The sequence below is a fragment of the Clarias gariepinus genome, chromosome 25, assembly GCF_024256425.1.
Source record: "Clarias gariepinus isolate MV-2021 ecotype Netherlands chromosome 25, CGAR_prim_01v2, whole genome shotgun sequence".
In the NCBI taxonomy this organism is placed as follows: Eukaryota; Metazoa; Chordata; class Actinopteri; order Siluriformes; family Clariidae; genus Clarias; species Clarias gariepinus.
Genome location: NC_071124.1, coordinates 23,497,333 through 23,513,708, shown reverse-complemented (window position 1 = coordinate 23,513,708; position 16,376 = coordinate 23,497,333). Strand labels below are relative to the sequence as shown.

Sequence of the window (16,376 nt, the reverse complement as noted above, 5' to 3'; positions counted from 1 at the left end):
AGGCTTAAAATATGTGTTTCTGTCAACTTGGACATTTTAACATAGTGATCTATGGGGACTGTCTTAGGTACCAAATTTTAAGAAAAAAATATGTAAAGTAATGTAGAACTTGTTTAGGACCTAACATGCTTAAATGGCGTGACTTACACGATGTTGCTGTTGAATAGGCGTTGTTGGTTGTCCTGGTAACATTACCTAGATACATAAGTCTAGACTTTGATTTCCCGGTTGATTAAATGGTTTCTAGCTAATGGCTTGGATTAAAAAAGAAACTATACCTTAAGGAAAATTGGGGACTCTCCCAGAAGACTCCAGTGTGTTGGCAGGTGTGTGTTTACAGGCGTGGTGATGTCATGTGCTTGGCAGCTCCATACAGCTGCAGTGAGGTGAACAGGATTCTCGGACAGGTGTAGACTCTTTAGCTTTTCTCTCCCACGTTGCCACAGCTGGAATAATCGAGAGCTTGGCTGTCAGCACTGCCGCTTCACGCCTGTCTTGGCGTAAAAAGACACCTTTTCAGACCTTTTGGCTCGTGACATGTTCGCACCTTTCAAAGTCGGGAAGGGAGAGACGAACAAGTATGTGTAAACTTCACTTATCTACATGATTTCGTTCCCGTTTACACATGATGTACAGCCAGACTCCCATTATTACTCGCAAAATGTTTGCTTTGGCATGTTGCAACGTTTTTTGTGGCAAAGCTGGAGTAGTCTGAGTATTTGTTATTGCATAAGAACGATCTGAAAAGGTGTCTCGCTGGCATTAGAGAGGCTTAAAGAGTGTTTTATTTTTTTAAATCACCATTGATTCCTTTGTGGCTTTTCATTTCAGGAAACTGATATGTTCGCTGTGGCCTTTGGAAAGCCTGTATAGGACTGTTATGTAATATAGTTTACAATATGTAGTGTACGGGAACAAAGCAATGCATTGCACCTTCAGGGGTATAAATGCTTCTCCTAGGGGCCACGCCATCACGCTTGCACCTTTTACACATTTCAAACTCATTTGAGGTACATAACTAAGGGGTCATGCCTTTGACCCTGTGAATTTGCTGAAAAAAAGACACCTTTCAAAGGCATTTAAAGCATAATAAAGAGATTTTTTCAGATATCATGTTTAGTAAGCTATATTAGCCAGCCTGCAAAGATTAGCAGTGAAAGTTATAAATATTAACGAATATTAATTTTGTGTCAAGTTACTGTAGCTTAGCCAACTAGCTAGTGTTATCAGTATAGTTATAACTATTTTTATGAATGCTACCAGCTAGCAGTCATCTTAAAAAAATCCTTTTTAAAGTAATTATTTTCTGTTAGCTGTAGATTAGCCAACAAACCAGCGTTTTCAGTGTAACTAAACAGTCCATGTATTTTTTTAAAACATTAGCAGCAAAGATTTTAAATATTCATGATTATTCATTTAGAAATCCTCTCAGGAATCCTGTCACTGTAGATCAGACAATTAACTAGTGTTATCAGTGTAATTTAACTATTTAGAAAAATGACTAAAACCTCATCAATCCTGTCACGGTAGCACATGCTAAAGCCACCAAACAATAAATGTGAAGATTATGAATACTAAAAAATTTCACCTTAGAAGTAGTACTGTTAGGATACTATATCTTGCTTAGCCAACTAGCTAATTTAATTCATATAATTATACTGTATTTAAAAATACGGCAAAAAAAAAACCCCTCAGAAATCCTGCCATGTCAGCTCAAACTAGCAGCTAACAAACATTAGCAGCGAATATTATAAACATTTGTTAATGTGGAAAAAATCCTATTGTCTTAGCTTAATGTACATTAGCAAACTAGCTAGTGTTATCAGTATTTAACTATATTTAAGATACATTAGTTAACTGTATATTATTAAAATAGCTAGTGTTATCAGTCTAATTATTTCAAAAATATATTTAAGCATATTATCATGTCATGTTTTCTTATGCTAACAGCTAGCAAACATTATGAGTGAAGATTAATAATATTCATGTACGTTACAAGACGGCCTTATAGTATTCACGTTGTGTTATTTCAATTAATTAAATTGAATTGAATTGTTAGCTGACTAACTATCATTAGAAGTAAAGATTGTAAACATTTATGAAAAACATATAAAAATCCTGTCAGGTTAACTTTTGTTAGTGATTTAGGTTGCATTTGCATTAGTGATAAATATTTATGAACATGACTTAAACATTATCATAGTTATTCTCCGGTTAGGTTATTAGCCTACTAGCTGGTATTAGTGATATATTAATCATCACTATTACTACAGGTTACAAACATTTATGAAAATGACTCTCAAAAATCCTGAGAATAGCTTGCATTAGTAGTAAATGCACAAGACATTAAGAAATTAAGGAGAGTCAAACTTTAACATACTTCTGTCAGATTATCTTGTGTTAGCTAGCTGGCAAGTGCATTCAGTGTTGATGTAATGGAGCAATGATTGGCGTTATTTCAATTAAGCAAATAGTTCAGATTATTTTTCACCGATTATTGTGACTTGTGGCTGGAAAGATGAAAGGATGTCAAGGTTACCAATCACATCCAGGACATTTCCTCTAAGGTTGGACCACTGAGACCCAAGAGAGTGAGAAAAACAAGCAGAGCAGCTAAGCTCTCTTCAAATGGGTCAAGGATCATAACAAAATGGATTTAGGGTCAGGTTAGAGAAAAATCTAAAACGATATCTTTGGGACAGAAGTGATTTCAAAGCTCCATGTCTAGACAGCATCCTCTGGTCAAAGATCTTCCCAATGGTGCAGCAGAAAGTAAAGCTTGGTGTGAATTAATTTTGTCGAGGATAAAGCAGGATTATTTACATGCCTTTATGAATAAAGGTGGTGGCAGCAATGCAAACTAGTAACGTCATTCAGGGAAACATCCGGAAGTGAGGAGTCGTCACTTTTAGGTAAACTTCTTAGCGGCGCCGAAACAAAAGGCCGTATTAGCATGAAAGCCCGGTGAGCTTACAGGCAGAGGTGGGTGTGTTTTGGGTACAACTTCCATGTCAGAATAATCTGTTTCCTTTAGCCAGTATGATAGCGGTGGCTTGGTGGCTGCCGCTCTAAGAAAAGCTGTCATCGGCTCCATTTCCTTTTCCACAAGGATGTTGATGGGATCGAACGCCTGGGGCCCCTTGACACGCAAAAGCACCAGATTAAATAGAAATAAAGTCCTCATTCTTCTTCAGGTGGACAAATTCTGCTGCACATAATCTAATATACATTACAATATTTTGTAATATATATAATTATTTTTAAAAAAATCCACAATCTTCCACACACTGCAGCACAGGTTATGTTTTTGCAGACTCATAAATCACCTCCTCGAGTTCATAAAATAAAAAAATCATAAACAACTTTAAACAATAATGAAATAAAATGCAATCTGCCTCATAATCTACATCAGATTATGATTAAAAACACTATATTCTACATAATTCTACAGACATTATAGTCTACATAATCTCAGACTAGGGTTATATAAAAAATAATGACCTCCAAATTCATCATGTGATACAATTAAGAAAATGCAATCTACTTCAGATTAAATTACTTTTAATCCCGTGTTGGAGCTATGGAGCCCTAAAGGCTATCCTAGTGAACTCAGTGCACAAGGTGGGGTACACTCTGAATGGAAAGGCATCCTATCACTAGGCACAAGCACACACATACTTATCAGCCTACAGCCTACCCAATAAGCCTACAAAGCATGTCTTTGGACGGTGGGAGGAAACCGGAGTACCTGTAGGAACCCCATCCATCACAGGAAGAACATGCAAACTCTACTCACACTCACTAGAGGTGAGAAACACTCAACCCTACAGGTGCAAGGCGATAGCACCAACCTCTAAGCCACTGTGCCTTCTACATCAGATTATCAAATCATTATTACAAGACCAAAATCTATCTTAAATGATAAATAAAAAACCTGCCCAGTTGATGATTGACAGTATATGATCTTATTTTTGCACCTATGTCAAACTGTGTTTTTTCAAACCCAACTCAGGTGCACTCAGATTCTAAATGATTATATTAAAAAGTCAAAAGCATCATAGTCTTTAGGTCCAATTTCCTATAAAATGACTGAATAAAAATTCCTGACTAATAGCGAACATGATTAATGAGAGCTTTAATGTAACAGAGCAACTTTCTCTTTAATTGCGGCAGCATTGTGTATTCAGTATACTGTAGTACTCTGACTCAGTCGGAGAGTGTGGACGACTGCAGCTTGGCCATGCGTTTATTCAAGCATTTTTTTTCTTTTCCTGTTCCTCTGGCATTCAGCTTCAGTACAGGTTTCAGGAAACATGACCACAGCGTTCCCCAGATCGACCTGTCAAAGTCCATTTGTTGGAGCGGTGGAGCTCTGAGACCCCTCACCTCCCAGACCCTCAGTGTTGAGTTACATGCACTACAACCACTCCCCCATTTCCAGCCGTCCAAAATCTTATGAATGAACGTCTGGAGAAAAAAAAAGAAAAAAAAAATCCCACCAAGAGTGGCTAAGCTTTTTACACTGGAGAATAGGTTTAATCTGATTGATGTCAAGGCCTTTTTTTTGTGTTTCCTTTTTAATAACTGAAAAGTTGTTAGCGTTGAAAAATTACTGAGGTATAAGAGGAATAAAACGCTGGAGGAAGATAATCAACAACACGGAATACTCCGAAGTGTTTTATTCCTCTTATACCTCAATATGTCTTTCCGCCAGGTGGAGAACACGCAAACTCCATGTATACCAGACCATGTACACCAAAGGAGATTTGAATCCTCAACTGTGGAGGCACAAGGCAACTGTACTAATCAGTGAGCTACGATACCACTCTAAAAAGATTTATTCAACATTAAACCTGTTTGGATAAAACATTGTGTAAACTCTGTTTTTTAGACAAAGCAAAATGCTAGATAAAATCCAAAAATGCAAATAAAAAAAATTCTTAGGTACATTGAAGTGTACATTTTGGTTTAACTGCTACTTTAAAAGGACCATATTTGAGAAAGACAAAAAGACAAAGACAAAAACTATAATAAATCCTTTAAGTCTCTTTGCATTTAAGTGATGGAAAAAAAACACCTATAATGTTAACAGTATGAAAGAATGGTGTGAGAAACCTTAATTAAACCTGACTTGGAATAAGACAAGTCTTAGAGGAAAAGGCAGAAGACATGATCTCACATGAAATAAAGTGTGCATGTGTGGGTGTATGTGTGTGGTACGGGTTTTGATCAAATGTCCATGTGTGTAGAGTTACTCATGTGAAATGAGATGTCACAGGCTGTAATGTAACCGCAATGTCTTGCAAAGCCCGTCTTTCTTTATTAACTTATGACGTGGTGTCTCCATCTTTGGAAACACCGTCATCACTGGCTGTCATTTATCTTTCAACATCTCGACAGATAAAACACAATACTTCAGCATGAAATCTGAGGATGGCGCACAAAAACCTGTGGCGTTCAGGCTGGTAAACAACTCAGTGACGTCATAGGCTTTACTTTTCCTCATCTTTAGACAATACTGGTCTTGTTTATGTGCTCATGTACCTCAAGCAACATTTTCCCCCCTGGCTTTTGACATGTATACCTTTAGACGTGTGTTTTTTCTTCATTGAAATGCAATATTAAAGCACATCATCTGCACTGGCTTGTGGTTTTCTAAAGTAGGAAAAAGCACAGCTAGGAGAAGAAACCCATTAAAAATTGGTTCCAGTCAAAGCTGCATCCATAACACACAGAAAAACACTGAAAGCAAAAACAACTCAGCCCTAAAAAAAGAAAGCCTTGAAAAACCCTAAGCAATGTTTAACCAAAGGTTATTTTAAAAATATATAAACATTGAATATAAATATTAATATTTTATCACGTAAGACTACATTTAAATTTGTTAATTGTTTGCTTAAACTGGAATAAAGCTAATAATAACTTGTAAGTTTGTTATAGAAAATGTTTTAAAGCATGTCTGAGGCCCCAAAATCAAAGCCATATTTGTGAAACAGAAAATAAAGATTGTATACAATTATTTGTGACAGTCTGGTAAATGTTCATTTAAAAATAAAAAATATCTAATATTAATCTGTAAAATTAATTAACAAAAAAATGTACCATAAAAATGTTTTAGAAGTAGTTATGACATTAATATTAAAATAAATGAAGCAGATGTGCATTTAGAAGGATGTTTTCATGATTTACACACTGCATCGATGTTGTTAGAACTCGACCAAAATAAAAACAGATTATGCTTAACCAAACAAGTAAATTGTCCTAACAATATGTTATATGTTTTATATAAAAAACCAGAAAATTTTCATAATTTGTATTTAAAAAGTACAAATGTTAAACTCTATTGAGTCAGGTGAATGAAATATTAAAGCCCAGACAAATAATATTTATATTTCTTAGAGATCTAATCCGATTGTAATCTAAGATTAAGCACAAGTCAAAATATATAGGAATATAAATAAATTGATTTGTGTAGTCTATTTGAATATGATGACAACTAGTTGTTATAAATTAAGAAAATTCCCTAGCCTATAATAAAGATTTCCTCTATGACTCCGTGTTAAACACTAAACAAACTCAGGTGGTAAAGAGCAGGGATGAACTTTCTCAGATGGCACCAGTTAGTCCAATTGGCGGATTATTTTTTATTTAAAGAACTGAAAACGGCGGCAGCTGTAATGACCACAAACTCAATCACTGCTTCTTCTGAATGTCTGGCTGTCTTCAACCAGAAGGCAAGAGGATCCTTTTTTTATTTTTATTTTTTAGCATTAACCTCTTATAAAAAGTCTTTTTTTTTTGCGACAATTCTAATGTTAATGTTCGGTTCATATATTCATATATATTTAATTTTCGGGCAAACACTTGCTACTGTAATTGGAAACAATTATGTTTTTTTTCTTCAGGTTAAATGTTAGGAGAAATAATATATAAGCTTATTTGGTGTTCTTTTGTCAGCTTCTCTGCAAGTTCAGGGTTTCTAGAGTGTCACAGTTTACCTCCTATTAAAAAAAAAACACTATGAAATGATTTTTTTTTACACCGTTAATTAAACTTGGACGGAATTGAGGAGGGCTCATTTGTATATTCCTTTTTTTTTTTTGCCCCTCTCTGAATAATAGGCGTGTGTAAATGTGCCAAGGAGGTGCGGCCATGGGGGAAAAAACCCCGGAACAAAGTTCCTCCCAAACTAAAGTTGCAGTTAAATGGTGGTGTAGACGCACATGTGGAATACCTGCAGCAGTAATGCTCTACACAAAGCAACCTGCTACAGCCTGAATCTGCAAACCTTCACAACATGTACTGGAAAGATGAGCAGACGCTTCCCTGCCCCGGCGTGGAAGAGTTCAAGTCGGGAACCGAAAGCAAAGTAAGTGTTAAAATCCTCCAAACAAACAAAAACAAAAAGCCCAGACACCTGATGATCTGGATACAGGTTTGCGACACGCGCAGGAATCACCGGTGTTCAACTGATCACCCAGAGGGAAGTTTGGCTGTATTCTTAAATTGTTTCGTTTTGAGCAACTTCGGATAGACTACTGATTTATTTTTAATTTATGGGGTTAATTTTGCTTTCCGACCACAATGTAACAGCTGGATATAAGCCGTTTGCCTTTCATTATTCTTTAACATCCCAAAACTTGGGTTAACGAATTTTTCTAATTTTACGTTATTGGACAAAACAATTGCAACAACTTTCGCTCGAACAAGGTTTTTAAGTTATAAAATTCCTTCCGCAATCAAGTCGGCACTTGTAAAAGCTCTGAAGACACTAGAGAAGAAAGTAAAAATATATATAAAAATATTTCTGCAGTAACAAGCAGTTTGTAAAATTCATTATACTTTGAGTTATTTAAATACGTTAATTGACGTTAATTGAAATGTGTTTTCTTCTCGGCAACGTCACCTTCAGCTTTGCTGCGGCCTGCTTACCAGTAATCACAACACTAAAAAGCCTAGTATTCTTAATGTGCCTGTTCGTGCACAAGGATGATTTATAAGCTTTATATTTTTCCACAACCTCTCATCTGAAATCCGAAAAGGAGGAGAAAGGCTGCTCAATGCTATTAGACTCCTTCAAGAGCCCCGCGTGTGTATGTGTGTTGTGATAATTTCAGGGTGGTGGGGGATAGCTGCATCTTTTGCACCGGGGTTGTTGTCATGGTTATTAACGGGGCGGCCGCAGAGGTTAAAAGGGCGGCGGTTCGGAGCGCGCAACTCTCCGCCTGCACACTTTCTCCCGCTGTTCACCATGCCACAAAACTGCAAAGCTCACACACTCCTGCAAGAACCGAACGTTCTGGTAATTAGTTAATTAATTTAAACTGTTATTGTCCTTATATAGAGTAATTTCTTTTAGGTCGGAAAACTGTAAATGTTTATTTGCTGTTTTATTTTCTGAAATCTGACCAAACATGTAGGCATGTAGCCAAAATGATTACATCTATCTATTTATATATTTTACATAAGCAGAGCTCAACTCAAGATCTTTTGGAAGAAGTGTCGTGTCCTTCGTCTTCTGTCTCGTCGCCCACCGTCTCTTCACCTCATGCCATGACTGAGAAAGCCATCTGCACCAGCTGCGGCATGGAAATTGTAGACAAATACCTGCTCAAGGTAAAACGCTTAAATAATATGTAAATAATTTTAAAAAGTAAATAAATAATAGCTTTCTTTACTTAAAAAAAAAACATGGACAAAAAGCAATATTTTCTTAGTTAGAAGCCCGTTAAAAATAGGCTACTTTGTATATTTGAGTTACTTTTAATTAGCCTACATATATTTTTATGTATTTTATATTTAGTTTGTTTTACTTTTAACACTGGTCATTTTTGCAGAGCACCTTTTGAAGAATAAAAAAGTATGGAAATAATTGTTTAAACGTTTTTTTCATGGGTTATTAAGTATGCTGAAAAGTACACTGCCCTTTGAGTTAGACAGATTTTCAGGTTTGATAGTTATATTCTCATGACTTACTTTTAATTTACGGGATGAGCATAAAGTTGTCTTTGCTTTAAACACCAATAATAATCAAAACTTACGGTAGGGACAAACATATGGTGTGTCGCAAGTTACAGCCTATACCGTAAATATAAAATGTTTATTAGACTAATTTGTCAACATTCATGATTTTATTTACATTATTATTATTATTATTATTATTATTTACAACATATTACACATAACGAGGAAAACATTTTATGCTCAGCTATTTTTATTATAAATATTTTCCTCTGTCCTGTTTGGCGTGCTAATGATTAGCTTAATTATCTCTGCTAATATTAATGCTAGTTATATAAACCAAAACCCCCACACTATAACTTCACCTTTAGCTTATAGCTGTATACAGATTTCGTTGTTTGTGGAAACGAATGTTTGTGTTTTAATGGTTTACAGGTTCTATTTTGGAGGTAAAATGCTTTGCTAACTCGTTGCTCTCTCTCACGCGCCACCTTAATTTTTTTTTCTATTAAAGGTAAATGATATGTGCTGGCACGTGCGCTGTCTCTCGTGCAGCGTGTGTCAGACGTCACTCGGCCGCCACATCAGCTGCTACATCAAAGAAAAAGAGATTTTCTGTAAACTCGACTACTTCAGGTACACTTACATGCGGTTTTTATGTTTGATATATTTTTCAATTCGTCCTACAACAATTTCTTTTCACCATTTAAAACCAAAATAAAACGAGTTTCCCGGTTAGTTCTCACGTGCACACTGAGTGATGGAGTTACTTTAATGAGGCTACATTTCAGATTTTTTAAAAATAAAGTAAAAATGTAAAGATTGTTAGATATTGTTAAAAATATGAGAATTGTTTTTTTTTTTAATGATCCAATTTGTTCTGCCACTTTGTCAGAACTCACTGATTATTATTAGGAATAGTTTCTTGTAATAGATACCATCACTACTGTTGTTCCACAGCTTATCAGACCACTCTTGTTTGATGCTATATTTGGTAATATTGTGTATGAAAAAGTAAAATTTAGTTCCATCCTAACTCTGACTTCAAATGACATCTGGTTCAGGAAAAATCTTAATGCATTCTTTATTAATGCAAACTTGGTGCATCTTTTGGATAAATCTTGTGACCGATTTTTAGATTTCCATTCTTCATTACCATGTCTCCCCCCCCCCCCCCAATCTCATGCTGTCATCCCAAGCCTACATTTAAAAAAAAAACCTTTGCATGAGCATTAGTTCTTGTATAAAATGTTCTTGTTTCTCAACTTGTTTGTTTTTAAACCTGTGATGTTTGCTCAGATTGAGAATCAAGTGTAGAGCCTCCAAACAATTGCAATACTTTCTCTTGACCACAAAACTCTACAATCTGAAATGTAAGCAAGAATAATCTCATTACCTTAGACTAAGCTTTAGTGTTCTTCAAACTACTTGTTATTCATTTGATTTTGTTTTAAACTGTGATTTTAAACATTTAACTGATAATAACTGATGCACTTTTTTTTAAAGATAAAAAACACAATGTTAAATATAGTAGTAAAAAAAATCCAGTCTTTGGTAATTGCTAGTATATCCCAATTTACCACCATTTAGGAAATTAAGAGATTCTTAAATTCTGAAGTTTTGCCATCAGTATCTGGGACGGTGAATGTGGTGTAGTTCTAATTATCTATTACAATTGTGCTATAATTGTCATTAAAATGCACTATGTATCCTTTTTTCCTTTAAGATATTTATACATATGTTTAATGTACAAAAGATGTTATATTGGAATACAGCAGAACTGACCTTTTCCAAAAAAAATTTCCTTTTTTATTTTTTAAAGGAAGTACGGAACCCGCTGTGCTCACTGCGGCAGGAACATCCACTCCAATGACTGGGTTCGCCGAGCCAAAGGAAACACTTACCACCTGGCCTGCTTCGCCTGCTTCTCCTGCAAACGGCAGCTGTCTACAGGAGAGGAGTTCGCTCTGGTGGACGAGCGAGTGCTCTGCCGTGTGCACTATGATCGCATGCTGGACAACCTGAAACGTGCTATGGAGAACGGTAAGGCCTTCTCACAATTTGTTTGTACACATTGATTTAATCCAAGCTGTGGTGATGAAGCGCTTTATAGTTTTCATCGGGAGACCAGCATGAGTGCCTGAACGTTCCAACCATGGCACTGGGGTTTGGAACGTGTACCAAGGAAAAGTTAAATAGATAGGAATTGTGGAGAGGATTATGTTCACAGCCAAAAAAAAGCTTATTGATTCATTCACATTTTAGATGTCAATTTCGTTGTTATTATTTGTATTTATTTATTTCAATTAAATGGTAGCTTATGGCAAAACTTTTGGTCATACAAATGTGCAGTGCTTAAATTCAGTCATCATGTTTAGCAAAGACTGAGAATTCAGTCAAACTTTTTTTGTTTTTACTTACAAATAAAAGTGCGGCTGTAATATCTCGCACCAATCCTGTAGTTAAAGTATGGCTTGAAATTGACTTGCATATAAACACTTAAATTTGTTAAAAGTGCAAGAATTCAAAAGAAATGTTTTTAGTTCATGATAAATTACTGCTGAAGATCTTGGTTAAGGCTAAGTCTTACTGTGTCTTAAGTCTGTTATTTAAAAAAAAAATTTAATCTTAGAAAATATTTTTCAAAATACAGTATAGCTCTATAGGCTAATGTTTAAATCGCCTTTTTTTTAATGTAGACAACTGTCTGAAGCGGTCTGATTTACTAAGATTAGTGAGCGTAAGGGCGAGTTAACTGTGTTATGATGTTAGAATTTACCAGGTTTTATCATTAAATGGTACTTGTGTAACAAATGACAAGATTAGATATTTAATGCATGGTAATTCTCAGTTTGTGGAAATATGAGTATTTTTATATTTTGTGATTGTGCTGGAACTATTATATTTCATGTAACGCAAAACTGATGAACTCCTGGATAGGTGGGGCTCGCTCTTGTCATCACATCTGTTTGTTTAGTCTCGTTAGGACTTCTGGTTCCTTAGGATTCCTTTGCTGTCACCATATGACTTTTATGACGAAGGACAAAGAACCCTTACACTTTGCCTTTGTGTGTAAATTATGTTTCTTTAGTCTCATCAAAATGAAAAGTATGAACTGTTTAAAAAAAAAAAAAAAAGAGTTATATATATATATATATATATATATATATTTTTTTTTAGGTTTTAAGAGCATTTAATTCTGTAGGCTTTTACTTTCCAGACATTAAAAAAAAAATCCCAGATCCCAGTTATCTGCCTTGTTGTTGGTTACTATCTGTTTGGCCTAGATTAAAAAAAAAATTGTATAATTCCATCTGATGTTGCAAAATCAGTGCAGTTTTAAAACTTCAGACATTTATTTGAAATGTCAAAAGCATGTGCAAGTGAATTTTATTGCTTGTATTTGGGTGAATATCAAATGTTTTCAGTGTTTAGGGTGCTGGAGTTATTTCACATCAATTTCACATTTCCGTCCAGGAAAAGGAGTGAATGTAGAGGGAGCCGTACCTTCAGAACAGGAAGTAAACCAACCCAAGCCGGCGAAGAGAGCACGGACGAGCTTCACGGCTGACCAGCTGCAGGTTGGTGCTCAGATTCTTCCATAATTTTCATCTGATTGTCACTTTTACTTGCCCCCTAAGCTGGGCAAAAACACAGTCTCCGTGGCCAGGCCTTTTTAAAAAAATTTATTCCAAATTAATGTTAGTAAAAGTACATATTGTGGTAGTGCTTATTATAATTAAAAAAAAAAAATTAATCAGTATTATACACAATAATAATGTGTGTGTGTGCATTAGGTAATGCAGGCCCAGTTTGCTCAGGACAACAACCCGGACGCTCAGACACTGCAGAAACTGGCAGAAAGGACTGGACTTAGCCGCAGGGTTATTCAGGTGCGCAGGTGGAATGTGGGATATAAATACTACAATAAAGTCTTAAAAATACAAAGAAACTAGTCTTTATTTTGCTACCAAGCAGCCTTACTTTGTAACCAAGTCATTTACAATGTTTTCATCACACTAGAATCAGCATAGACGATTTTTAAAGTTGAAATAAATGTACAATTGTTTTTTTCCCCCCAGTTATGTTTTATATTATAGTCATCTGTAAATGCCGACATAAATCTAATGGCTAATAAAAAAAAAAAAGGAAATCTTTTTGAAAGTTCATTAAAAAAAAAAAAAGTTAAATATTTTACTATGCAATTATCCACATTATTAGGCTAATATTATCAAAACTTTATCATAAAATAAGTTCAACTTCCCCCGTATACAGTTATTTAAAATATTAGGAGAAATGTTTTTTACATCCAAAAGCAGGTTTGATCATTTAACAGAACGCATGTGAGCTGCCAATAAAGATTTTCCAAATGTTATGACTATAAATGTAAGTTATGCTCAGTACATTGCCATTTTAAAGTTTCTTAATGAACTGTGTATTTGTGGTTCCTCAGGTTTGGTTTCAGAACTGCCGAGCTCGCCATAAGAAGCATGTGAGTCCGAATCACTCGTCCACGGCACCGGTGTCATCCCTGCAGCCGGGCCGGCTGTCCCCGCCTCTGATGGAGGAGCTGCAGTATACAGCGTTCACGCCAGTCGACACACCCATGCTCACTACTCTGCACTCGTACATGGAGGGTCAGTTCAACCCTGGTGTGTGTCTCGCTTCTATACATGTACCTTGGAGTTCCAGCGTTACCAGAAAAATTATGACTTAAAATTGTAATGCTTAATCCCATTGTTTATTTATTTTTTTAGTTTTAAGTGCATTTAACAACACTTTAACCTTTAGTCTTAAAATTGAAAAAGTCTTAATGATGCCACACTGATACACTTAAATATTTCATTCCCTACTCATTGGAGTTAAATCTAATTTGTTATAAACCAGCACACTGTATTCATAACACACAAGCATTTTGTGCATTGCTCAGGGGCCAGGCGTAGCTCAGTGGTTAAGGCTTTGGACTACGGTTCGGAAGATCCCAGGTTCAAACCCCACAACCACCAAGTTGCCACAGTTGGGCCCTTGAGCAAGGCCCTTAACCCTCAACTGCTCAGATGTATAATGAGATAAAAATGTAAGTTGCTCTGAATAAGAGCGTCAGCCAAATGCCTAAATGTAAATGTTAATCACATACCTAAGAATATGAATAATCTCTCAAATAAAGCAGTATGTTGTCTTTAGCCCTTGTACATAAAAAAAAAAAACTCAGGATGTCTTATGTTTTAAAATTGGAATAAATATTGTATGCATCATTATGAAGCCACACAGTCGAACCAAAAATCAGTTTTCAGGAATATTTATTTATTCATTTTGGCAATTTCTTAGTGGTGGTAGTCACATTTTACTATTGTCAAAATATATTAGATATTGGGTTTGTATAAATTTAGTTAGGAATTTAACTGGCTGTTTGAATGAAATCCAAACCTCACAAGCTCAAAAACAATTATAATACATTATATAAACTTAAATGACAACTTTTTCCCTCCAGAAGTAAAAACATGTGGTTTTAATGAAAAATATATTATTATTGTACATATTTAAATATTACATTCATTTAAAATTTAAACACTTTAGAGTAAATGAAAATATTTATTGTTGAAGTGATAGCTGTGAAGTTTCTCTTAAATTGGCATAAAATGCTATTTAATGCTGCTCTGACAAAAGAGCGTTATTGAATTAGAGTAATACTTCTAGTTAATTCCTTTTTTTTTCTTTAAATTTTCTTTTTTTAAAGCAGTATGCTGGATTTTCGCTCTGTTCCATAATGTCAACATTAGTTAACGGACAGACGTGATTTTGATCTGACGATATTACCACATTCTTCTCTCCGTCACTTTGAGTAATACTTTATTTAACGTCTGCATGTGGTTTTGTTTTCTTCTCCAGTTCAGTCTCCAACGTCGCTGGTGTTCCAGCCTCTCCTGCCCCACTCGATGACACAGCTGCCCATCAGCCATGCCTGAAACAAACCCCGCCCACTACACCCTCTCAACCAATCAGGTCAGAGTCTAGAGGAAAGCATGAGGAACTTATCGCTGTGTCCCATGTCTCGCACCATGACCCCACAACTACTCTAACTTTTTCATATTCGTTTACTGAAGGATGGTCCAAACCAAGAGAACAAAAGCTTTCAATGTTATTGTGAACGGCTGAAGTTTTTTTTTTTTCTTTTTGTTTGTTTAATATATAAATATCTATATAATGATTGAATACAATCACATTTAATTTATTTGTTGTATGTGACTGAGCACTTTGTTTTAAAATAAATTTATGATGGAAGTCTTTAGTTTCAGTTTTTCTTTTTGTCGATGTACAGCTGCCTTTTTTTTTGTGGATGAATCTTGATAATTGGAAGCTGAGCTAAATGCCAATAAAATGTTCAATGCTTAAAGAACTTGTAACTTTGGTTAATTATGGTGCTGAGTTTAAGAAAAAGTATAGAAAATGGGGAAACTTAATACAATAATATTATGGGACAGTATAAGTAAAGTCTAAAGGCTCCATACAACACGCAGCAATCGAGTCCTGATGTCATGGGGAGTAAAAAAAAAAAAAAGCGTGGAATACAAATCCTTCAATTCTATTCACTAAAAATGAAATTTAAGTGCCTTTTGTCACGCTCTCATGCTTAGCTTTTTAACTTCTAAATGTGTTGCTAAGAATTCTGATTTTCCTCATAAATAAGAACAACAAAATGATTTGCATGAATTTAAAATTATTTGGGGATCCACAGGTCTTTTTTTAAATAAAACATTATACATACAATATATCCTTCCTCCATCTTTTGGTCTGTTCACTACTTACCTTTTTTCAGCATGGAGGGATACACTGATGTGGTGTCCTGAGTTCTTTTACGGATTAAGGTAATGTTGCACAAATTTAGAGAAAGTTTTAGAAAGATGTACAAAGAAATTTTGCATTTCCAATATTTTTTGGTTAATACTGGAACGTGTGGGAGGATGGTGGAATTTGTATTTATGTTCAACAGTGAAACACAATCGTGGAACCACTGCAAAGTTTCAACATTAAATCCTAGACAATTCGTCAGAGAACTCCATACTGTATATGAAATATTTCCATCACTGTATGCTTTTTTCTGTTTTTGTTTTTCCTTCCACCCTTCCTATCCTGTTTGTTTCCTTTTTTTTTGTGGGGGGGGCAATTTTAACAAACTGGTACTCGCAAACTATAAATAGTCTCCTTTGATTTGTTCAAAGGACATCAGCTTGCGGAAGTAGGAAATTTTGGTGAGCATCCGGGTGTTTAACTTACAGATGACCTACAAATTAGTAGAGTGCAAAGGTGGAAGGTAACGGAGTATATGTACTTTGTTACTGTACTCACGTTCATATTTCGTGATCTGCACTTGTAGTTTTTATTACAGGATACTTTTTACTTTTACCCCACTTAAA

At 35.2% G+C, this 16,376-nt stretch overlaps 1 protein-coding gene across 5 annotated transcripts; it reads left to right on the top strand.

The window, feature by feature from the left end:
• Positions 1–7,224: 7,224 nt before the first annotated feature.
• Positions 7,225–15,250, top strand: lhx8a (LIM homeobox 8a). Of its 5 annotated transcripts, none has more exons than XM_053486876.1 (8): positions 7,225–7,369; positions 8,473–8,616; positions 9,476–9,597; positions 10,784–11,004; positions 12,439–12,542; positions 12,759–12,854; positions 13,415–13,598; positions 14,851–15,250. In XM_053486876.1, the coding sequence occupies exons 1-8, from the start codon at positions 7,298–7,300 to the stop codon at positions 14,925–14,927; spliced, it is 1,020 nt and encodes a 339-aa protein (XP_053342851.1). In that variant the 5' UTR covers positions 7,225–7,297; the 3' UTR covers positions 14,928–15,250. The 5 variants fall into 5 exon arrangements, with proteins under 5 accessions (XP_053342851.1, XP_053342849.1, XP_053342850.1 ...); XM_053486874.1 differs by having other exon boundaries at positions 13,415–13,613; XM_053486875.1 differs by having other exon boundaries at positions 8,470–8,616.
• The last annotated feature ends 1,126 nt before the right edge of the window (positions 15,251–16,376 follow it).